At 42.6% G+C, this 25,946-nt stretch overlaps 1 protein-coding gene across 2 annotated transcripts in view; it reads right to left on the minus strand.

Annotated features, from left to right (window-relative positions):
• The window catches only part of nrp2a (neuropilin 2a), an 82,568-nt gene that overhangs the window by 27,683 nt on the left and 28,939 nt on the right, over positions 1-25,946 (minus strand). For both annotated transcript variants that reach the window (XM_023270540.3, XM_023270541.3), the window contains exons 4-11: positions 20,302-20,532; positions 17,739-17,894; positions 17,041-17,210; positions 14,934-15,089; positions 5,806-5,950; positions 3,158-3,333; positions 2,047-2,226; positions 1,813-1,957 (exon numbers count right to left, since the gene is read on the minus strand). In XM_023270540.3, coding sequence (XP_023126308.1) covers positions 1,813-1,957; positions 2,047-2,226; positions 3,158-3,333; positions 5,806-5,950; positions 14,934-15,089; positions 17,041-17,210; positions 17,739-17,894; positions 20,302-20,532 — 1,359 coding nt within the window. The remainder of the gene's footprint in view (positions 1-1,812; positions 1,958-2,046; positions 2,227-3,157; positions 3,334-5,805; positions 5,951-14,933; positions 15,090-17,040; positions 17,211-17,738; positions 17,895-20,301; positions 20,533-25,946) is intronic.

Raw genomic sequence — 25,946 nt, forward strand, 5'->3', positions numbered from 1 at the left:
CACACAGAAATGTCTTATTAAATTATCCTACATTTGTTTAACCCTCGTGTCGTCCTGCGGGTCAAATTGACCCGTTTTAAAGTTTGAAAATGTGGGGAAAAAAATATATTTTCACAACTTTTACAACTTCCACATTTTCAACATTTTTGAAAATTTTTGAAAATTTTTTGGTGGAAAAAAAGAAATGTTTACAAAAAAACCAAAATGTTCTTAAAGAAAATATGAGAACTTTTACTGATATATATGTAAGCACTTTAGATATTGTTAGGATTTTTTGTGGAAGATTTTTATTCATTTTTTGAAAATATTTACAATTTTAATTTATTTTTTTATTTTTAAAAAATTGTATTTCTTGCCAAATTTGGGATTTTTTTTTTAAAATAAAACTTTTAAGGGGAACTTTTAAGGAATTTTTGGAATTTCTTCCTGAAGATTTTGCAATTTTTCAAAATAAATTTGGGAATTTTTTTTTTTTGCTGAATTTTTGGATTTTTTTCGGATAAGGGAACAATATTTTTTGGTGCCCATAAATGAGGACAACAGGAGGGTTAATCGTGCATTAAAGTGTGCGGATAAGTGGTAAAGGTGATAATGACAGTAGGATGTTCTTAATATCTCATCAGCCCTTATTCAAAGACACAAACACACACATAAATCACCTTAATGAGGGCACAGCCTGACTTGCATTTAGTCGTTGCACTCTCGTGTGTGTGTGTGTGTGTGTGTGTGTGTGTGTGTGTGTGTGTGTGTGTGTGAATGTCACCCGTCTGCAGAACATACATGGCTGGTATTTTGCGGTGTGTTTGCTAAATGTGTGCTTCTCTGTATGCACTGAGCATGTGGAGCTATACAGTGCAGCCGTCCTGTTCAGGCACAGAGGGAGTGGTAAACAGTGATCGTCCACATGTGTGTGTGTGTGTGTGTGTGTGTGTGTGTGTGTGTGTGTGACTGCAGCACATCTGGGTAACAGACCACGCTGGAAAGCGAACAAACCGGTGCTCCCCGACGCTCTGGGGATGCATTCCTCTAAACCAAACCCTGTCCACTCCCTGCTGGCGAGCTCACGGAGAAGCTCGGCTCCAACCCTCCAGGTGAAACAATATCAGAGCTGAATCAAAATCTGAACTTTTACAGGATCGACACTGCAAAAACTCTGAATCTTACCAAGTCTATTTGTCATATTTTTAGTCAAAATGTCTCGTCTCACTTGATTTAAAATAAATTCACTTAACAAGTGACATTTCAGAAAGATGGAGGGACTTGTTTTAAGACAATGCATCTTGTATTTTACAAGAAAACTCAAAATAAGTTGAACCCTCGTGTCGTCCTGCGGCCAAAATTGACCAGTTTTAAAGTTTGAAAATGTGGAAAAATAATATATTTTCACAGTGAAACTTCTGATGTCCAAATCATATCTTATTTCAAGAAATCTTACCAAGCCATTTTTCACTTGTTCTATTGGCAGATTTTTTCACTTATTTCAAGGTAAAAGTTCCTTGAAATAAGTTTTTTTAAACTTGTTTTCAGAGAGGCATTTTTTCCAGTGGAGCTTTCGCTTCATGGACACTTTCTCCTTTCTCAGTGAATGCCGGGTGTTTCTTTTCACCCCTGGTAGACTCTAATGACTCTCATACATATCTAATGTTAGCCTCGAACTCTCTTTCCCATCGAAGCACCTTCCTCAAGGTCCATTCAGTCCGCTTCAGTTCATTACAGTGCGGGGCAAATAATTCAGCCTGGAATACCGTGGGGCGGTGAATTATCATATATAAAGTGATTCGCTGTCATAGAAGCAACAGCACAATGTCCTACCTGGAAGGTCACAGCCCAGTATCTCCACTCTCATCCCAATTCCTGCTGGTGACCACCTCTCTGGATAGATCCTGATGTACTGGGCCACCGTCTCCTCGAAGTGACGAAGCTCGGGGGTGTCGTAGTGTGTGTTCCCCTCGAAAACCTGCACAAAAAGAACACAAAACTGCTATTGAACTCGCCTCACACAACACCGTCCTTTTCCCCATTTGTTTTCCTCCGTCCTTCTCCCACCTTGGGCAGGCTGGTCTTCACGTCCATGATGAAATTCCACTCTTTCCCATTCAGGCTGTACGCTACTTTGTACTTCCGAACAAACGCCCGGTTATCCGTGGTTGCTCCGCTCGCTGCGTCTCCTCCTCTAGCTCCCTGGGTGATGACTCCTCGCACCGTCTTGGGGATACCGAGGTCCACCTGTGCAGGTTACATTTGGATTAATGAACGGTGATGGATGCATTTGTTTTAGCTTGTCTGTGTCTTGAATGGTAACACAGCAATGACAGAATTTAAAGGTGCTAATTGTTGCGTATACAACATGACATTTTCACTTCATCCCGCACTTATATATATGTTTCATTCATGTTAAAATACCACATGATAAATGGGATTCTTTAACCCTCCTGTTGTCCTCATTTACAGGCACCAAAAAATATTGTTTCCTTGTCTGAAAAAAATCCAAAAATTCAGCAAAAAAAGTCCCCAAATTTCTGAAAATTTGCCAAACCTTCAGGAAGAAAATTCCAATAATTCCTTAAAAGTTTTATTTTAAAAAACCCCAAATTTGGCAAGAAAATGCTTGTAAATATTTCCAAAAATGTTACAAATCTTCCAAAAAAAATTCTAAAAATATCTAAAGTGATTACATATATATCAGTAACTTCTCATATTTTCTTTAAGAACATTCACAAAAAATCAGGTAGATTTTTTTATGAATGTTCTTAAGAAACTTTTTTTTCCCATCAAAAAATGTTCAAAAATTTCCCAAAAATGTTGAAAATGTGGACATCAGAAGTTTGACCCGCAGGACAACACGAGGGTGAAGCACTAATGCCTTACACCAAGTCGCACAACAACAGACCAGCAAGTGCTGTTTTCTACAATGTAAAATTTTTTTCAATGGAGTCTGGTGGAGTCATATTAACTGCTTCAGGTAAAGTGGTTAGAACAGTAGCTACACTTAAGCTTATATCCACAGCGGTTCATTGCTTAGCTTCTGGATCTTTTCAACTACTACCTATTTTAGGTAAAACTCCAACAACCCCACTTCAAACAAACTGAACTATGGGAATGGATCTGCATGGATCAGTCTAAATGTGCAATAAATGCAGTGAAAAGCTTCTTCTACCTGCAGCCACTCCTCTCCGGTCAGCGGCTGAGCAGGAGCGGGGAACCAGCCGGATCGACTGGCCACCAGCCGGGCGGTTCCGGGACTCCACACCATGTCCCTGCTGGACGAGGCTGAGATCTGGGCGTCGGGGAGCAGGCCGGACAGCAGGCCCTGCAGGTCTGAACACGGGGCATCTGCAGAGAGGGGGCAGAGATTACGTTAACCTTCGCTTCAGGAGGCTCGACGGTGAAGTTTCAGCAAATGTACACTTATGCCGTTACACATATTCCCACCAGAGAGCTGTTAAGCTTCGCCACAGGATTGCACTACTGGCCGCTGAGCATTAGGAGTTCAGACGAACAGGAGAGGATGAGGTGAGTGACTGAACAGGAGGAAAAAATAGAGAGGTGTGTAACGCGGCACTACTGCTTCATATTCAATACGCAATTAGACTGCCATTAGTGAGATAAAAGCAGATGTTAAGTCTGCTGCTGAATGGCGGCACACTTTCCCTGCTTTGCATTCATGCGCTTCACATCTCGGGCAAATATTTAAGTGTCATTTAGGGTTTGCTCGTCCTTTTGTTTCTTTATATTCTGCAATAGCTTGTCTGATGGCTATGCACTGCACATTATATGTACATTAACCGGAAAGTTCTCAGTCAGATATGGATGGGTGAGTAGCGTCGCTGAGGGAGGATGAGAGAGGGAGAAATGAGGATTGAGAGGATAAGAGACGTATAATGTAAGGAGCTGGAAGGCAGAGGAAAAGACGGAGAATGAGACTCGGAGCTGGAGATGACGGCCCGGGGAGAGCAAAAACGTAGAGATGAGATGCCTTCGGAGACAAACAGTGGGAGAGGGAAGAATGGAAGTGGGAGGAGTGGGAGACGAGAGGAAGGGTAAGAGGAAGGGAGATGGGAGATGTTAGCTTTGCTGACGGTTTAAGAGAACACAGATCAAAGTTTCATGCTGTTATGTCACTGCAAATGTAGGAGATGTAAATAATGAATAAAACGCACAGGGAGTGTGTGTGTGTGTGTGTGTGTGTGTGTGTGTGTGTGCGTCCGTGTACACCGCAACAAGGCGTGTCTGCTTTTGAGGTCACCGGCTATATTTAGAAACTGCCTGTGTGTGAATGTACCTGTACTGTAAGAGCTAATAGTTATTTCAACTGCAGCTGTTCTGGCTGAAGTAAATCACAGTTTCTGATGTAAGAGTGAACTGTGGAGCCATGAATGATTGATCGCTACTCGCGTCTCGATATAGAGGAGCAAAGAGGACACATCAAAAAAGTATCTTAAATCATGAGGAGGAAAAAAAAGAATGAGGAGACAGAAAGAAAGCGAGGATGGAGGAGAAGTGGGTAATGACAGTGGTGGTGCCTCTGGAAGGAAGAATAGGAGAGAAAAGTTTCCTTTAATTAGCCTGAGGGTTGCTATGTTTAAAAGATAGCAGTGGGATTGTGGGAGAGAGGCTGAATACACATGTATGTATGAATGTGTGTGATCCTGGGTTTCATGGTTTAGGAAGTTAAATGTTGTCGAGGGTGACCTTTTATTAAATCAAATTATATTTAGTCTTCAAAACCATCTATGGGAATGGGAAGGGATGGGAAGGGATGGGAAAGGTGCAACGCTGCTGTTTTAAACTCCTCAGTAACTCCCCGTTGTCCCAAAAATGCATCAGAAAATCTCCCAAACATGATATCCTTAACCCTCCTGTTGTCCTCATTTACAGGCACTAAAAATATTGTTTTCTTGTCTGAAAAAAATCCAAAAATTCAGCAAAAAAATTTCCCAAATTTCTGAAAATTTGCAAAAACCTTCAGGGAGAAAATTCCAATAATTCCTTAAAAGTTTTATTTAAAAAAATAAAAAAATCCCCCAAATTTGGCACGAAAATTCTAGTAAATAACTTCAAAAAATGAGTAAAAATCTTCCAAAAAAATCCTAAAAATATCTGAAGTGATTACATATATATCAGTAACACTTCTAATATTCTCTTAAGAACATTCACATAAAAATCAACCAAAATCCAGCGAAATTCTATTCTATCCTATTCTATTCTATTCTATAAGGTAGAACTGTGACATCGTAGGAAAAGTGTGAATAACAAGCACTTTCACACTGGAGACGTTGCTTTGCATCTTGTGTGGGATTATTCTTCTTAGACTTGAATTTGTTTAAGTTTAGGCAACAAAACTGTGATTAAGTTGAGGAAAATGTCATGCTTTAGTTGATGCTTCCACAGCAATAAGTGCTTGTTAGCAGCTTGGTTCAGGATAGGAATCAAAATGACTTGGTTAGCTTTAGTTAAACTGAACCTTTTGCATCATATTTTGAAATTTTTCCGTCATTTTCGGGGTTATCAGGGTGATGAATCCCACCAAATTTATAACTGGTTTGCTGAATGGAAACAACGCATTGAAAGGCAAACGTATAATAACTTGAAATGTATTTGTGATCTGTCACAAACATAATCTAGCAGTTTCCTTCAAAACACAATTGAGAAAGTGCTGTTTAGCTGCGTGGGAGTTGCTTCTCCCGGAGACGGAGCTGGAAAATTGTTCTTCCTCTTCAAACTCTATGAATCTGAAGCAGGATGATTCTGCCAATTTGACTTTCTTTTAGCAAAGAAAAATCCAACCTTGTGCCACACGCTCACCTGTAATCTGGCATCCGTAGAGCTCGAAGCGAAGGGCGATGCCGTTCCTCCAGGTCTGAGGTCGGATGCGAACAAACCGGGCCAAAACCGGCTGCGGGACGCGGTTCAGAACCACCTCGGCCGGGTCTGTGTTTGCGTGGAAAACCTGCGAAAGCAAAGACAACAGGTTGATCACTGTGTCTTATTTTTCCCCTCTCTCGTTCACACACAGCGACTCTTTGCTTTAACACCCTCCCACAGCGCACGGTTTCGCTCGGCTTCACGCTCACAGTAGCAGGCCGGACAAAGCAGAGAAAACCCAAACACGGATCCAATGTCACCGGCCCAGCTGTCGATGTGTTTTGGGGTCAAAGGTTCGGCGATGGGAGGCTGGGAAAGCCCAACCAAGGAGGAGGTTTTCTCTCTCTCTCACACAGAGCAACTCATTCACTAACCTCCATCCACCTCCATGCTGGTGGCCATGGGAAGCAGTAGGAGACATGACCTGACACGACCAAACACGATTAGCCCTGAGACGCAGGAAGTCTCCCCAGGTGGGCAGGATGTGAGTGAAATTGACTTCCTGAGGCGTCCACCTAAAAGCATCTTCTCAGCGAACACTCCCTTTCCTTCCATTTGCTCAGGGGTGGGGCGGCAGGGGGTCGGAGGGCAAACGGAGCCGGTCAAGTTATGTCCTGTTTGGGGCCAGAAAAGTGTCCAAGGGCATCGGATGGGAACGCTGCACTGCAAAAACTCTAAATCTCACCAAGTCTGTTTGTCTTATTTTTAGTCAAAAGGTCTCATCCCACTCGATTTAAATTAGGAGGTTGCATGAAAGCAAAAATCTGTTTTTGAGTGAAAAATTGCTATTTTTTTTAAAGCATATCTGGCTTATTTTAAGACACCTAAGCTTGACAATCCTGCTCAAATATAGCTTAAAATAAGTTTTCCCAGCTAATTTTAAGATCTCAATATTCTAAATATCATCTTATTTCAAGAAATCTTACCAAGCCATTTTTCACTTGTTCTATTGGCAGATTTTTTCACTTATTTCAAAGTATAAGTTCTTTGAAATAAGTTTTTTTTCTTGTTTTGAGAGGGGCACTTTTTCCAGTGTGGATCTTTCCATTTTTGCATCTCCTAAATCATAACACCCTCAGTTTGTAATTATGAATCACCTCCTCCTCTTTCCCTTTTCTCTCCACATCCTCTTCCTTCCACTCCCCTGCTCTGTTGTTACCACATCACTCAGAGCCCATTCATGTCAAACACCTCCATTTTCTTCTTCTTCTGCTTCGAGACCGCACAGTTGGTATCTCTCCACACCTCCCCGTTTCTCCCCCACCGACTGAAACCACACAGGAAACCACATACATCCTACACACTCAGATAAGCAAAAGAAGCGTCTTCTAACCGACTGTTAAGTGTCATTCACTCTATCTGCCTGTGGTTGACCGTGCCGCCTGATAGCAGAGCTGCATCGGACCGTATCTGCAAGACATAGCATCGCACAGCTGCAGCACACAATCCAGGGACTCAGAGACAACCGGCTGAATTAAACATTAAAGGCATCATTTCTAAAAACAGTTCCAACATGATTTCTCTTTTACAACATGATCAAACCGAAGCGCGCCGCCACGGCCTAAAAATTTGATTCTGTTTTATCGTAATTGTAAGTGAAAACCAGTCTGCTTTGTGTTGGAGTTTTTAAAAAATTACAGTGCCGCAGTGTTGTAAAGTGACCTATTTGCAAAATTCCCACATCTCTCAAAATGACATTCCAGAAATTCCATAACCAGCCGGGAATACGTAGCAATACGACTTCAAAATCCCACTCAAGGGGTTTTATTTGATTTTGGGCATGGCCTGATTTAATCAAGTGGAGCTGACAGTGGTAATACAAAGCAGCGTGAGTGTTTGAACAGATAAGCAGGGCTATCGCTGCTCTATCTGCTGCTGGATGGAGGGTAGACAGCTGTTCTGTTTACCTAAGAGGCATAAAAAAGAAAAAACGGGGGATGTGGGGCTCTTATGGGGGTTATGTAAACACCCACACATGCTCGCACAAAGACAAGTGTATGATGAACCAAGCCGTCTTTTCCACTCCTCGATATTCTGCCCGTGAAACAAAGAAGAGCAGCGTCCTCAGAAGAATAGCTTACCGTGGATGAGGAGGGAGGTGGAGGCAGAGGACGGATGAAAACGAAAGGCTGAACGGAGGGCAGAGGATGTAAGTTAGGGATACGAACAGGGGAATGTGGAAAAGGAGGCAGGGAGCGGTGGTGAGTAGGAAGGAAGGAACAACGAACGGATTCATCACTGAAGCAGGAAACACTCCATTTGAGCATTTATCTCATTATAAGGCAAAACAGCAGAATTCAATGGAATTTCCTCAGTTATGAATTCACCCTCGTGTCGTCCTGTGAGTCAAACTGACTCGTTTTAAAGTTTGAAAATGTGGGAAAAAAAATATGTCCACATTTCCAACATTTTTGGGAAATCTTTGAACATTTTTTGGTGGAAAAAAAGAAATGTTAAAAATGTTTCTTAAGAACATTCACACAAAATAATCAACCAAAATCCAGCGAATTTCGCTGGATTTTGGTTGATTTTTTGTGAATGTTCTTAAAGAAAATATTAGAAGTTTTACTGATATATATGGAATCACTTTAGATATTTTTAGGATTTTTTGGAAGATTTTTACTCATTTTTTGAAAATATTCACAAGAATTTCCTTGCCAAATTTGGGGGATTTTTTAAAATAAAACTTTTAAGCAAAACTTTTGAGGAATTACTGGAATTTTCTTCCTGAAGGTTTTGCAAATTTTCAGAAATTTGGGGAATTTTTTTGCTGATTTTTTGGATTTTTTTTCAGACAAAGAAACAATATTTTTTGGTGCCCGTAAATGAGGACAACAGGAGGGTTAAATTACAGAACAGAACAGAGCAGCTGATGTTGCCCTGCAAGCAAAACTTTTACTTGAGTTCCACTTTAGTAAAAGAAAATACGCGATGATAAAAAATGAGCCGTCACATAAAAGTGACGGATGAAAGTTTGAAAGCCGTCTCAAACGTTTGTTGACTTCCCAGAAATGCCTCGCTCCAAAAGCACAAAATGCCCACCATCACTAAAAGGCCATTAGCTGGTGCACTGCACTGCTGCCAGCTGCTCTTCTTTTGTTTTCATCCTCCGATAAAAGCTGGAAATATGGCCAATATTACTGTCACAATAAGAACAATTTGTTCAATAAGGATGGGCCCTCGAGAGGCTCTTTTCATTTTTCTTTCGTATCCGAGCGGAGAGAGAAGAAACTGAGACTGGAGAGAGAGAGAGGACAATGAGGGCCTTCTGTCTTCACCACTTCCTCCATTTATTGTGAGGACACCTGAGAGGTCACACATTTGATTCCTGACCATGAAAAGGTCAAAGGACTCAGGAAGCAGATGGTTGGTCATTGACTAACTTCTCATCAACATGGTTAATTTTTTGCTAACTTGGAATGAAGGTGGCTGCTCGAACACTGCAAAAACTCTAAATCTTACCAGGTCTATTTGTCTTATTTTTAGTCAAAATGTCTCATCCCACTTGATTTAAGATAAATTCACTTAACAGGTGACATTTCAGCAGATGGAGGGACTTGGTTTAAGACAATGCATCTTAAATATCTTGTTAAGTCAAACAATCTTGAAATTATCTTGTTTTGAGTTGAATTTTACAAGAAAACGCAAAATAAGTTTAACCCTCGTGTCGTCAAAATTGACCCGTTTTAAAGTTTGAAAATGTGGAAAAAAAAATATTTTCACAGTGAAACTTCTGATGTCCACATTTTCAACATTTTTAGTAAATCTTTGAACATTTTTTGGTGGAAAAAAAGAAATGTTAAAACTGTTTGTTAAGAACATTCACAAAAAAATCAACCAAAATCCAGCAAATTTTGCTGGATTTTGGTTGATTTTTTTGTGAATGTTCTTAAAGAAAATATTAGAAGTTTTACTGATATATATAATATAGCTTAAAATAAGTTTTCCCAGCTAATTTTAAGATCTGAATATTCTAAATATCATATCTTACTTCAAGAAATCTTCCCAAGCCATTTTTCACTTGTTCCATTGGCAGATTTTCCACTTATTTCAAGGTAAAAGTTCCTTGAAATACGTTTTTTTCCTTGTTTTGAGAGGGGCATTTTTTCCAGTGAAAGAGCGCTTCATTTAAAATTTAGGCTTCCAACATGTGCTTGTCTTGTGACTTCTGTAATCTGCCTAACAACCGCCATTCTTCTCGACTTGTCTATGTGTGTCAGTGTGAGCCCCGCCCCTCACGTGACGCAGGCTGAATAATTAATGTTGTCATGTTGTGTCTCCTGGTGTGGAGAGTCATGAAAATATAACGACGACCCACACACACACACACACACACACACACACACACACACACACACACACACACACACACACACACACACACACGGCGGTATGCGACGGTCAGACTTGTTCGTGTGGACGCTGGCGGGACGCAGGAACCGTGGGTATTTAAGTATTGATGACCTCTGCGGAGAACGAGGTCACCGTGAAAAGCAGATGTGTGATAGTAAACAGCTTCTCTGAAGATCTAGATCAGTAAATACAGATCGACACCGTAAAAAAAACAAAAAAAATCATGTGGAAAAAAAGAAGACTGGCAGCAAAGGTGTGAGACAAAATATGTAAAAAAATGGTGGAATACTGGAACAAATTTGTGAAAATAACAGTAAAAATCTGTAAAAGAATTTGAGTTTAGCAGATTTCAATACAGTAGTTGGTGTAATTTTGCAGTCAAATGCAAAAGACTGAGCTGGGGATTGAGAAATTTGACTTTACTAATACTTAATGTCAGAATGGACATAATTTTTCTTTCAAATAATGGCAAATATCTATAAAATAATGATCTAAAAATATATATTGTTAAATATCTATCATCCATCCATCCATTCACCCATCTTCCATCCTCTTCTATCCATCTGTCATCCATCCATCCATCCATCCATCCATCCATCCATCCATCATCCATCTTCCATCCAACATCCATCATCTTCTATCCATCCATCATCCATCCATCCATCAATCATCCATCCATCCATCCATCCATCCATCCATCCATCCATCCATCCATCCATCCGTCATCCATCTTCCATCCAACATCCATCATCTTCTATCCATCCATCATCCATCCATCCATCCATCAATCATCCATCCATCCATCATCCATCCATCCATCCGTCATCCATCTTCCATCCAACATCCATCATCTTCTTTCCATCATCCATCCATCATCCATCCATCCATCCATCCATCCGTCATCCATCTTCCATCCAACATCCATCATCTTCTTTCCATCATCCATCCATCATCCATCCATCCATCCATCCATCAAGACAGATTTTTGATGTGGACATTATTTCCATTTTTCTACAGATTAACATGTAATTAATACTTTTCCTTCTGTGAATTCACTCGGCATTACAGGTAAGTTAACAAAACAGGAAGAAACTGTAAAATTGCTCAAAAAACTCCAGTTAAAAACAGTTTATTTTACAGCGTAGTGCATACCCTACACCGACAAAACTTCTCTGGATCTCGTTAAAAAGCAAAGAACATTTGTTTGTGGAAAATGAGGCGTGGATGGACGTATACATCAGCGGCTGATTCATTTACCAGCTCCCTCCCTCTCGCTCTATTCTGCATTTTTTTCCCCTCCGAGCTGATGGCACCGGAGGGAAATGTGGCCGAGCTCTGCGCAAGACATTATTCCTCTCGCAGCCGTTTTTCATTCACATGTTGTTCTCTTGATCCCAGCCTCTTCCTTTGTCCACTGCGCTCCTCATCTCCCCCCACCGTTCCTCGGTATGAAGATGTTGACAGTAGGAACTGGTTCCAGCTGGCCACTGCACACTCCTGCCTCCAGGACTTTGTGGTGTGTTTGTGCATAAAAGCAGTGAACCTCACACCACCTTCAGTTAAAGTCTCCCTATTAGCACAGATGTTGTGTCTAGTCACATATGAATCCCTACCCAGCATGTAGAATCAGTGCTAAACAAAGCGTGTGTGTGTGTTTGTGACATTGACGGAGGCTGAATTGCTGTGTGAGCTGTTTTGTCTCTGTGAGGTTGTGTGTGTTGGACAGATTCAGCCCAACCCAACCGCTGTTATGCTTTTCAGCAAGCTTGTTGAGCGCTGCTGGGATTTTCCTCCACAGGCGCATGACAGCGTGTGTTTTAAATGTTAATGTCGTCGGGCACACACGAGTGTTTGTGTTACAAAGGCTCGCCGTGTGCGTTTGGAAAAAAAAGCGTGTGCGAAGTTTGGGATGTGCGAGAGCGTTCGCGTCTAATCAAGTAATGAGGTGCATATGCAAGCGGTGTGACTTAGAATTAACAAGTCACATGGGTGTCAAATTGAAAATGTGTTGGCATGCAGAAAATTAGTGGGAAAAAAAAAAATCACACACAGACACATGCACGAAGGGCAGAGCTGGTGTTTTTATCATCCCACATCACTTTAATTTGTCTGTTTCTGCATCAGTTTTTGTCAAATAACCTTCATTGCCTTCAGCACAGCAAATAAGGACACACATTTTGACAATAGATGACAAAGTGCTCTCACCCAGGAACCATCACGGTGGGGTAAAAAGTGCCAGACCAGTGCTTTATCTGACGCACAACCACACTCAGCTTTCCACAAACACCCACGTGCTCTCTTCCAAAGCCAAATTAGCTCCAAGCTCACTGTTAAATGACAATTAGAAGAGCCAAATCCCCGTCATTACAGGACCCCCTGACGAGAATGGAGCTCCAACCACTTAAGGGCTCTTCGGGGGGGCTTAGGACCGGCTAACTGTGAGTTTGTACAACGCGACTGGTGGATTAGCAGTCACGGAAGATTCAGCCGCGAACCCGTCGGGACCGGAGGAGAACCTGGGCGAACTTCTCCGTTTGAGCAACATAAGCGAGTCCAGACTTCTCCTACTGTGCGGTTTGCCAAAGTTGTTCAATCAGATTAATTCATTCCCAAATGCGGTCGGCATAAACACAAAGAGAAAGTATTATCCAGAGCCCACAATAAATCCTTTAAGCGTAATTTGAGAGCCCTATCATGCATGGAGTTAATGTTGTAAATGTCATCTTTTCTTTATCATCATCAAAAACAGATGGTATACTTAATCATATCTGCGTTTTATGTTGATTGTGTAACGCCCCATTAGCAAAAGTAAGCAGATGTTTCTTGGTTTGAATTTGGTATCGAGGAACATTCACAAACTCATTGGTTTGCTCAAATTGTCAAAGCTTAATTGAGTGTCAACTTGGATACACAATCAGAACAACTGCAACACCCTTTTCCTTCAGACACCACGCTTTTACACATTTGCTATCTTGTATTGACCTTTCGTCTTCCCACTTTCCCTCTGTGCATTCTAAAACACAACCAATTTCCAAAGCAACCACCAGCAATCTCTCTCCCAAATGCCCGCCGATGCATCTGTCTGAATCCATGTCTGAAAGTGTCCGAGCAGTTGGTTTTGTTTCCTGCTCGGACAGATTAGTGGACTCAGATTACACAGCGCAGACCAGACATCGTATACATATGCGAGCACAGATCTCCAGACAGAGAGATCAGCCAGAGGTTATTTAAATGGAGGGTCTGGTCAGTGGATTGCATGTGTGCATCTGGGGGGGTCGAATAAAATGCACAGATGTTGACTTTTTAAGTCAAATCCACATTTCGTTCAATAATCTCTGCATCAAATACCCCCTACTGGCCCCACCCAAACCAATCACTGGCACACGCAGAAGGGGGGCCCCGGTCCATATGAGCATGCAGATTAACCCCCCTCCTTTTATTTTTCTGCTTGAAATCCACTATGACCTTAACCCAAATATGAGGGACAGAGTTTGAATCCCCCTGAGACGGGCTTTACTGTAGGTAGCAGCATAACAACCTGCACTGTACACACATTAACTCTCCTGTTGTCCTCATTTACGGGCACCAAAAAATATTGTTTCATTGTCTGAAAAAAAATCATAAAATTCAGGAAAAAATTCCCCAAATTTCTGAGAATCTGCAAAACCTTCAGGAAGAAAATTCCAATAATTTCTTAAAAGTTTTATTTTAAAAAATCCCCCAAATTTGGCAAGAAAATTCTTGTAAATATTTTCAAAAAATGAGGAAAAATCTTCCAAAAAAATCCTAAAAATATCTAAAGTGATTCCATATATATCAGTAAAACTTCTAATATTTTCTTTAAGAACACTCACATAAAAATCTACCAAAATCCAGCGAAATTCGCTGGATTTTGGTAATTTTTTTGGTGAATGTTCTTAAGAAACATTTTTAACATTTCTTTTTTTCCACCAAAAAATGTTCAAAGATTTCCCAAAAATGTTGAAAACGTGGACATCATAAGTTTCACTGTGAAAATATATATTTTTTCCATATTTTCAAACTTTAAAACGGTCAATTTTGACCCGCAGGACGACACGAGGGTTAAAGCACAGACTTGACACACAAGGCTCAATTTAAAGCCTAAACTCCTACATTTCGTAAAATAATGTTGCTACAACTCTTTTAAATATGACTCAGAGCGTTTACCAAAGCCCAAATGTGTGTTTATATGTGTGTGTGTGTGTGTGTGTGTGTGTGTGTGTGTGTGTGTGTGTGTGTGTGTGTGTGTGTGTGTGTGTGTGAGTGAGGGAGATGATAAATAGCGAGCCCAGATAAGGGCACATAGAGGACTCCATTGTTCTTGTTTGTCAGGTTCCCCTCCTCTCCTCTCCTCTCCTCTCTCTATCTCTATCTCTTCCTCCCTCCCGTTCCCTCTTTCTCTAACTCATGACTGGGGTCACGGCTCGGCTTCATAAACAGTCGTGGAAGGGGAAAGACTCCTTCAGGAATGTTGCATCCACCGATACGGCTCTCGGATGAGCACAACAGCCTCCGTTGTTGGAGAACATTTCATGATGGCAGGGGAAATGTTCTGTAAAAAAGGAGCCCTTGTGGTGCCAAGTTCAGATCGTGGTTGGAGAAAATAAACTGTAAAGCTTCAGGGCTAAGTGTCACTTTAAGATCTGCTAGCGTGTTTGACCTGGTTCTGTTTCAGACTTGTTATAAACGCCTACCTTGTGGTTCTTGCCGTGCCGATACACCATCCAGTCTTCTCCATTGGTGCTGACCTCCAGTTTGAAGGTGGTGACGTAGTACGACTTCTGAGTCTCTTTGGAAACGGCGCCTTGTGTGGCGATGCCTGTCAAAACCTTGAGGAAATGGAGGTCCACCTGCAAAAAAACAAGGGGGGATTTCAACTCATATACAGTAGAATGCATTTTCTTAACCCTCGCGTCATCCGGCAGGTCAAATTGACCCGTTTTAAAGTTGGAAAATGTGGAAAAAAATAAATAATTTCACAGTGAAACTTCTGATGTCCACATTTTCAACATTTTTGGGAAATCTCTGAACATTTTTTGGTGGAAAAAAAGAAATGTTAAAAATGTTTCTTAAGAACATTCACAAAAAAAGAAATTCGCTGGATTTTGGTTGATTTTTATGTGAATGTTCTTAAAGAAAATATTAGAAGTTTTACTGATATATATGTAATCACTTTAGATATTTTTAGGATTTTTTTGGAAGATTTTTACTCATTTTTTGAAAATATTTACAAGAATTGTCTTGCCAATTTTTTTTTTTTTTTAAAATAAAACTTTTAAGGAATTATTGGAGTTTTCTTCCTGAAGGTTTTGCAAATTTTCTGAAATCTGGAGAATTTTTTTGCTGAATTTTTGGATTTTTTTCAGACAAGGAAACAATATTTTTTGGTGCCCGTAAATGAGGACAACAGGAGGGTTAATAAACTGAGCAGAACAGATTAAAAAAACTAATAGCAATAAAAAAGAACAAGTGTGTAGATTGCAGGATTAGCGGCGCTCGGGGCTGATGTAGATACCAGAGATGGACCAGCTGCTGCTGAGGAGGACTAGGTGGCATTCATGTGTGTTTGTGTGTGTGTGTGCGAATCGTCATGTGTGTGAGGAGAAGAAGGCTGGAGGCAAAGATCAATGGCACGGTGTTGGGATGCATTCCAGGAGAGCACCTTCATCAATCACGGCCTCCTCGCCGCTCTCTGGATGCATGCATGCACGTGTGTGTGTTAGAGACAGGAAAGATTGAGAGTGCAGAAGCACTTCCTTATCATCGGTTCACAGTTCCTCCGTTTCCTTTATGTGTGTGTTGTGTGTGTGAGGCGGTACGTCCTCACTGTATACGAGATGCTTTAGCTCCGTACATCTTTTCCTCTATAGTGGCATCACCGAGACAAATTCATTGTCCTCTGCAAGTGAAAGTAATGCTGATTCAGACATCTCTGTATGTGCTTTTCATGGCTTGAATTACAATGAGTCTTTCTTGTGGTTACACTTGTTTCAATAAATTATTACACACTGAAAAAATTCCATGTCTTGTAATTATATCCGTTGCAAAAAAATAGTCACTCATATGGATTCTGCTGCTGTTTGATGCCACAGGTATTAATAAAATCACAGGAAAAACCCCTATAAATATCCAGAAGCAACTCCTGTTAACATCTTGTGGGGAAAAAACTGAGAGTTGCCTGTTTTTATCACAGTGGAGTTTTATTATTATGGTCATTTTTGTTTGAAGCCTATTAAAAGTGGAATTATAGAGCAAAGTGGAGCAGTTGTGCTCAAATACGTGCAACTCTCTTACTTTGGAGACACTCATATGGATCCTGCTGCTGTCTGATACTGCAGGTATTTAATAACTTAAGAGGAAAGACTCCTACTTTAAGTATCTATCTATCTGTCTGTCTGTCTGTCTGTCTGTCTGTCTGTCTGTCTGTCTGTCTGTCTGTCTGTCTGTCTGTCTGTCTGTCTGTCTGTCTGTCTGTCTGTCTGTCTGTCTGTCTGTCTATCTATCTATCTATCTATCTATCTATCTATCTATCTATCTATCTATCTAGCAACAAACAAAACTTAAGCTCCTGTAGGAAACTGTGCTGCTATTTTGGCTACAAACTTGTTTCTCTAAATTATTCCACACTGAACAGATCTCAAATTTAACTCTTTACCTGATTATGTATGAAGGTTATGAAATATTTTACTCACTGCTCCAACTAGGAAAAAGATCTTTAACAGTAAGGTAGAAACAGGAGGTCAAAAACACATCAAGCCAGGAGCATGATGTGTGCTGCAGTGTAATGTTGGAGATGGATACCTGTATGTACTCCTTGTTGCTGTCCTCTGAGGGCGTCCAGGCGTTGTCGTCGTTGTTGAGGCGGGCCTGACGCGGTAACCAGCGGTTGTCATAGAAGGTTGTCGAAGCCGTGATTTGATCGTCGCTGATTTTCCCCGACTCCATACCCAGCGCCATGCTACAGTGGAACGCTGATGGGAGACAGAGGAGGGAGACGGAGACAGCAAGTGTAAATTTGTTCATGTGTCTTTGCAGTGAAGATGGAAAATGGATGACAGATGCAGGAAAGAGAAGATCTAAGTAGCGTTTTTAGAGTTTAAAGAGAGACGAAAGGCAAACTCAGACAGTGACAGAGAAGGACACAGAGGGACGGAAAGCAGCCCAACAGGTGAGAACAGGTGAAGTTCATTTATATTCTAAAGGAAAATAGCGAGTCGACTTCTGAGAAACCAATGCTCTCTTAGGAGCGAGCAAAACAGACTGAGAGGGGTGAGAGAAAGAGCTGCGAGATTGAAATAGCATTAAAGTCGGAGAAGCTGAAAAGATCGCGGAGGGGAAGAGGAGAGAAAGATGAAGAAAAAAAGACGAGTGTCAACAAAGATGACAGACGGAACTGTTGAAAAGAGAGAAAATAGAGATGGGAATAAAAAAATGGGTAAACAAACCTACACAGAACAAGAAAACAAACAACGATCTTCTAAAAGTTATCTCGCACTCACAGTCGGTGACTTCTTTGTGCGTCATGTTGTAGCGGGCGGAGAAGCCGTCTTTGGCCACGGCCATGTCGGTGTGGAAGGAGAGGGACAGCAGGCCGGAGGACGACTGGATCTCTGGAGGGATCTTTGTTCCGCAGTACCGTCCAATCAGAGGAGCCACTGCAGGCACACACACACAAATTAGATTTCACTTTTTTTGCAGTTTGCGGCACAATATTGCAATGAAAACCTTCTTAAAACTGAGTAGCATCTGCTTGCCATTGCTGCTTTTGCTTTAACCCTCGTGCCGTCCTGCAGGTCAAAATTGACCCGTTTTAAAGTTAGAAAATGTGGGAAAAAATATATTTTCACAGTGAAACTTCTGATGTCCACATTTTCAACATTTTTGGGAAATTTTTGAACATTTTTTGGTGGAAAAAAATAAATGTTAAAAATGTTTCTTCAAAACATTCACAAAAAAAATCAACCAAAATCCAGAGAAATTCGCTGGATTTTGGTTGATTTTTATGTGAATGAAAATATTAGAAGTTTTACTGATATATATGGAATCACTTTAGATATTTTTAGGATTTTTTTGCAAGATTTTGACTCATTTTTTGAAAATATGTACAAGAATTTTCTTGCCAAATTTGGGGGATTTTTTTTTTTTTTTTTTAAAAATAAAACTTTCAAGGGAAACTTTCAAGAAATTATTGGAATTTTCTTCCTGAAGGTTTTGCAAATTTTCAGAAATTTGGGGAATTTTTTTGCAGAATTTTTGGATTTTTCAGACAAGGAAACAATATTTATTGGTGCCCGTAAATGAGGACAACAGGAGGGTTAATATCACTTGCGATGAGGAAAAAAATGGCAAAATACATCTTTGGCAAGTGTGTTCTTCGCGTTTAAAATGAAAAAAAAAAAGAAATCCAACACTGCAAAGACAGATTTCCAGCGGCCATGCTGCTTCAGTAAGTGTTGGCTAATGAGTCACAGCATGCCCTCCTCCCCACATGTCTCTTCCGCCCATCGTTCCTGTCTCTCCCTTAACTCTCCTGTCCATCCCTCCATCTGCCATGTGTGTCTCAGCCAGGACCCAGCAGGGGGATTGGAATCCCTGCCTTAATGCAAGCTGCAGCGGGATCAGCCGTAGACACACATGCACACACACATACACAAACAACGAGGATTACAATAGTCCCAAGACAGTTCCTTCGCCAGACACCGAATTCTTCACCCTTCCGTCTTGCCTCCCGTCCCTCTTTCATGCCTGAGGACTCGGCTCACTGGAACTGGGTTACACTTTAATTTGCTCCTAATTCTCGACTTTGAATGGTATAAATTGTTTTCAGCTATCAAAGCTCCCAAATTCAAGGCTATAATTGGAATTTTAAATCCATTTGGATCCCTTTTTAGCAACTGAAAATGGAATAATTAGAGCAAATCCTTAGTTCCCTGCTTCATATTTTTAAAAAAGAAAAAAAACAGGGGGGAAAGTGAGAAGAAAAAGGCACTCGGCAAGTGAGAGGTGAGAAATGAACCACTCATCACTGCTAATGCGGGTTTCAACAGCATGGCAGCGGCTAGCATTACCCTATGGCGGTCACTATCAAAGCCCCGTGATAACATCCTCAAATGTTTTTTCCTGATCTCAGCTTCGGCAAAGCGCGGCTCCTCCTATTGGACGCGAGCAGATACTCATCGCGGCCATCACTCTCACTCGCCTGGGGAGGAAGGAAGTGCTAGGTGATAAGGAGGGAGGACAGGGAGGATAGGAAGGGGGGTGATGAAGGGTGTTATTATGGAGAGGGAAGAGGGGCCATGGGAAAGGACGGCTCCTTAGGGGTGTCGAGGCACTTTCGGCTCCCTGTGTGAAATAATGTTTCCTCTATGCGATGTAATGGAATGTAAGGCGAGGTTGCGTACATCAAAGAGAGTGATGGCTGCTCAGGAAATTGAAGACCGCTATGCAAATTTCGGTGTAGGAATGCGAGGGATTGCCATGGGTCAGTATGAGCTCTGCATGCGGATATGAATGTAATGTTTGTGTATTTTACCCCCTGAAGGCAGAAACATTGATTTGAAGCGCACCTACATGTATGTAAGGATTCTGTCCAATGTGTGTCTCTCTGCTTGTGTTGTGTTGAGTCATCCCAACATTAGTATGTGACGCATTTTTTAGCCATGGGACACGTAACATCGCTGCTACCGTAGCACGAGATTGTACAGTACACCAAGTGATGTATAACACATTATGGCACCTTTCCACTAGCACCTACTCGGTTTTCCATTAGGACCTAGTACCTGGTACCAGATACTATTTTACTTTTTTTTTTTTAAAGTTATTATTCTGGCCTTTCATTGGCTTTATTTGATTGGTTAGCAGAAACGGTGACAGGAAAGTAGGGAGAAGAATGGAGGAAGACCTGCAACAAAGGGCAGTGAGCGGGAATCCAACCCAGGACGCTGCATCGGGAACTATAGTCCTTGTTCATGGGTCACCTGCTCAACCAGTTGAGCTATCTATGGAAGCCCCTGGCATTGAACTTTAATGGAAAAGGAGTTTCTATCATTCTCGCATGCTCACCTTGTGGAAGGCCATCCCACACGTCCAGCCAGTCGTACTTGCAGTCGCCCTCTCCCACCAGCAGGGGGTCGTTCTCAAGGTCGAAGGTCAGGAACGTGAGGGTAATGTCCATGTGCGGCGGGGCGATGATCATGTAGGAGCACTCCAGATTGTGAGGGTATTTATCTGGGAATCCCGGGGACTCGATCATGCCGGAGGAGCTGGTGAAGTTGCGGAAGCAGAACTCCGACCCTGAGAAAAAAAAAAGGATATTTAGAGAGGAATGTAAAAATTGGCCACATTAGGTGAAGATAGAGGCATAAGCAATCGATCACGCGCTGATATCTCCTCTGACTTGCAGAGGGTGTTTCAGAGAGTCGTTCATCACTGACAGCTTGCTGGATTTTTATACAGAAGCTGTGATGGCGAGACACACAAACACACACACGGTTTATGATTACAGATGGCAGAGAAAACACACAGTGAGCAACTGTTCAAGTGGGCGTTTCTAATGTTGCATCATGTGATATGAGCTGGCTCATAGCTCTTTTTCTCAGTGCAGAATCCCAAACCACAATCAAAAGCACCACTCAAGATTTCAACTCCACTACACTGCCAGAAACGCAGTAATATTCTGTTTTACGGCTCAGCTGTGGCCTGAAAGGACTCTCATGTGGCTGGGGTTACATAATAAAACATTTTCAGTGATAAACACTAAATGCAAGGCTAAAGAGTGGAGCTCTGTTGCATACATTTAACAAATGTTCTCCAGCACTCTTCCCCCTTTCTATTTGCACTGTGTGTGTGCACATATCGCTCTCTCTCGCGTGCACACACCCCGCAAAACTTGTGTAATGGTTCTAAGTGGGCCCTTTGCGGCGACTCCTCATTAGCCATGCAGATTTATGCGCCCTGGGCGGCTCACCTTGAGCGGCAGCAGCTGTGTGGCTCAGATCATCTACCCATCAGCCACTGCTCCGTGGCCCGCTGGGGGAGCCTGAGTCACGGCCGAGTGTTTATGGACCGGCACATCAATGACGGCGGGAGAGAGCTGACAGCGCAGCACACAAAACAGACACACAGCCTCATTCACAAACTGCGGTTCTTCCCTCAGTCTGTCTGCTGCCCTCCAACATTTCTATCTTTATAATGTGGGCTATAAACAGCTCACTTGTACGTCTTCATGTGTCTATTTTTACGCTCGCCAGAAGGACAAACATGCTCATGTGCTAATGTTGCTGAGAGATTTTCATTAGATCTCTGTTCACATGCTCATGACACAAGTGTCTGCACTTTCCAAACCAACAGATGGCACTTAAATAACAGCTCTTCTTGCAGGTATTTATAAGTGCACTTAAACCGGACATTGTTTTGCAACTTCTCCCCTGCTAAAATTACATATGACCTGCTAACTGATAGAAGATGCATTTCATTACATTATCCTCTGCCAAGAGAGTGTAACTAGCATCAGGAAACAAGTGTGTTCTCGTGGTACTTTCCCATCGTTGACTGTGTTGGAAAGCAGATAGGGAGGGTTGAAGAGGCTCATGGGAGAATCATCTGGTGGATTTCAAACCTGGGAAAGCAGGACTGCATCCAGCAGCAGCAGCAGCAGCAGCACTGCACTGTCTCAGAGAGCTGCCAGGCTGCATTTGAGAACCACATTCATATTCATAAAGGCGGCGTTTAGGAGAGCAGACGCGTTAACAGAGCGTTCCTTCGGCAGCATTCCTCTGAGGCACCAGTCCTTATTATCAGGCAGCCCTATAAAAGCGGCGGGGTCGACTGGCTGCTCCGGCCCTCCCCTGTCTACACTTGGTTAATGGCAGAGAACTGACCCCAATCAGCACAGAGACAGCAGGAAAAAACTCAGGAGACGCACACTGTGTGTCTCTCTCACTTTGTTTTTCCTCTCCTCTTGCTGCTTCTTTATCTCGGTTTTTCACCTCGCATTTTTTGCTCTACTTGTTATATATATCTGTCTTTATATATGTGTGTGTGCATTTGCAGTGTCTATGCATGCATCTGCCTATTGATCTTTTTGGCATGTATGAGCTGAAGACACAAATGCATGAATCTTCCCCCACATGTTAAAAGCAGCATTCAGCCTCTTGTGTTGCCTCCCACACACACACACACACACACACACACACACACACACACACACACACGGCAACATCAAAACCCCTGTAGATCATCTGCCTTCATGCTAGGAGCCTGGCTGCCTACACAAGCACACACACACACATACACACAAACACACACATACACACAGCTCGGCATGTTGAAATATGACAGTAATTTACAGCAAACTACCGGCGATATCTCCCCATCCCCTCCTCTACTGACCTCACCTCCCTGTGTGTGTGTGTGTGTGTGTGTGTGTGTGTGTGTGTGTGTGTGTGTGTGTGTGTGTGTGTGTGTGTGTGTGAGACCTGCTAACACACTGGCCTTGTTTCTTTACTGGGTCACAGTGCAGCAGTCTGGAGCCCCGCTGCTGAAAAAACTTCAATCTGAGCACAGCTTGACTCCATGGCCTCCGAACACACTGCTCCTTGTTAGACTGTCTGTTTTACACTCGCTGTGCACCGCCTCGTGCCAACGCCGCGTGCATGTGTGCGTGCATTTGCATGAGCACCTTCGCTTTTTGTTAGCGCTCATTAGTTCACGGCGTATGAGCACGCCAAAAACACTACGTCACGACAGCGCGCGCACACACACACACACGCACGCGCGCACACACACACACACACACGCACGCACACACACACACACATGCTTGCCTCGCTCCCAGTCGGTGCTTGCATCGCACCATGAGCTGCCATTTGGCAAGAGCAGTCTGCTGGCAAAGAGTGGGAGGTCATGGTGTGAGTGTGTGAGTGTCAGTGTGACGCAGGGGGGCGAGAGGAGCGAGTTGCTGGGTAGAAACCACTCGAATCTTGCACGAGTGCCTGATGTAGTAGTAGCTCCACATGTTGTGTCAGGGCAACCCCCGTCCCAACGCTCCTCCTCCCTTCGTTCCTTCTCTCCTCGGCAGCGACATGCAGAGTCTGTGTTCATTCACTCTTTTAAATCTCTGTCTTGTCTGGCGTCGTCTCCAAGCCCTCGACACGCAACTCTTGCTGAGGGCTCAACCTCGGCGTCTCGCGAGTGTCTGCCGCACATCAAACCCTCGCCCTCCGCTCCCTACCTGCCCGTCTAACGCACCAACTGCTCCTCACACAGATCCCTCATGTAACACCGCTTGAGCTCTGTTCGAGGTTTCATTGAAGAAAAATCTCTCCCGAGGCGTGCGAGGAGGGGTGTGTATGTGTGCGTAAACTGTGTAACGGAAGGGGCTTGCTACACCGAGGGGTTTAGGGTGGAAAAACCCACAGCAGCAGCAACAACAACAACAACAACAACGCTCGGAACAACGAGAAGACCTGTGAAAAGGAAAACAACATTCTTGGCGTGCCACGGTTTGACGCTTTTATGGACCCGGAGAGACACTGTGCATCAGTCTGAGGCTGCTTTATATAGAGAGGAATGCTTCTCCTCAGTCATGTTTCACGCTGATGCCTCTATTATGTGCTGTGAAATGGAATTTCATCTTCAGCACACACACAAAAAAAGCCAAAAAGCCTCCTGCTGTTTGTGATCAAAGTGTTTGTGCGGTTCATGATCATGACTTATTATTTCATTTCAGAACACATTTTCTTCATCACTGATCAGTCTTAACTACTCTCTTGCGCTCAGTTTAGTTCATGAAGAATAATTCGCCTTTGCCAGTCAATTACTAGATCAGGGGTGTCAAACATGAGGCCCGTGGGCCAAAAGCGGTCCTCCAGAGGGTTCAATCTGGCCCTCAAAGTGGAAAAATTACAGAGAAGACATTAACAGCAGATTGTAAATTTATAAAACTATAAATTTAAAATAATTTCTAGAATATGACAAGTTGTCTTGATCATAAAGTAAAATACTAGATTGCTGATTGTTCTTTTGTCATTTTGCATCTCATTTTTGTAATATTTTGTCTTGTTTTTGTTATTTGTCTGACTTTTGTTGTTCATCTCATGTTTTTGTCATTTTGTGTTTCCTTTTTGTCTCACTTGTGTTTTTTGTCTTATTTTTGTCATTTTGTGTTTTGCTTTATTTGTTGTTTTGTGTATTGTTTGTGTCGTTCTGTGTATTTTTCCCTCGCTTGTGTTGTCTACTTATTTGTTGTTTTGTTTCTCACTTGTCATTTTTGGTCTCGTTTGTGTCAATTGTGTAATTTTTTGTTTGGTTTTTGTTGTTTGTCTCATTTTTGTCAGTTTGTCTCGTTTTCGTCATTTTGCGTCTCGTTTTTGGAATATTTTGCCTTGGTTTTTTTTAATGTCTTTTTTTGTCTGACTTTTGTCATTTTGATCATAAAGTAAAATACTACGTCATTCAGTTCTAGATACCTGTGACTAAATGTTGCGTTTCTCTGTGATCTGGAAGTTGTAATGTGTAAATGATAAACTGAGTCATAATGTTGTTGAAATTGAATTTGTTTTTCTTAAGAAATGTCAGGTTGTTCATAATGTTTTGTAAAAATATAGTTCATTAAATGCGAACATGTTCAGAATGTACATTTTTGCACTAAAACAAAGAAAATATTTGGAGTTGTGGTTATTTACAGGTTATTATGCTGTGATTTTACTGGTCACTTGAGATCAAACTGGGCTGAATGTGGCCCCTGAACTAAAATGAGTTTGACACTCCTGTTCTAGAGTGTAATTTCAGCATTGGGACGACTCGGGTGTTTCAGGAATAATCGCCGCCATGTAGTAACAGCCGTCACTGCGGCGAGGGGTCAGCGTCCAATCAACATGATGGCATCCGAAACACACATGGGGCCCCATGTTTTGACTGGCACTTGGGCGGGGGTCCGGCCTTGGGCGTCGCTCACGCTGCGACCCCGCAGATGCCACGGCAGCGGTCAACGGCGGTCGCGCAGGAGACCCAACGCCCTAAGGTGCCCCTCTCGTGACTGGGGATTGGCTGCGACGTTATCTGCCCCTGCTGCGCTAGTGGTGGGCTTTGGGGGGGTAAGAGGGGGGAAACGGGGGGGCGGCTTCGTCGGCAAGTCTTCCCCCTGTAGCCGTGGTAACAGCGTCAGCGGCACGTGACTGCGTTTAAGTGAAAGTGGAAGGGGAGGTGTGGGGGGTGCTAGCTGGGGCTGACTAAAGGGTTAAGCACGCATGAGTAGGACCAAAGTAGGCCACAACAATAAGGGGGAGGAGGGGAGGTGTGCACTTTCACTGTACGGCAGGATTAAGGCGTGTGTGTTGGCGGGTGGGGGGGTGCATGGAAGGATGTTGTTTCGGGGCAAACGCTCACCCCGACTCCCCTCAGGAGAAGGGTGCAGGATGGATGTAGAGTCAAAGGTCGCGTCCTGATCCTCCTTGCTGGAAATAATTAGCTCTCTGCCCCCTATTAGACACACATACAGACGCACAAACAGATTGTTTGTCCAATTCAAAACTCCCCGGAGAGGTTTACAGTCACCGCTTATGTAATAAGGTTGAATGAGCAAAACGAAAACAAGCCGCTGTATCATTAGCTCAGAGTGTAGAAAGCAGGCCAAGATCTGCCCCTTTTCTCTCGCTCTCTCTTTCTCGCACACAGCCAAAAGCAGACACACACTGTCTGATGTCTAG

The sequence above is a fragment of the Amphiprion ocellaris genome, chromosome 24 (genome assembly GCF_022539595.1).
Source record: "Amphiprion ocellaris isolate individual 3 ecotype Okinawa chromosome 24, ASM2253959v1, whole genome shotgun sequence".
Classification (NCBI taxonomy): domain Eukaryota; kingdom Metazoa; phylum Chordata; class Actinopteri; family Pomacentridae; genus Amphiprion; species Amphiprion ocellaris.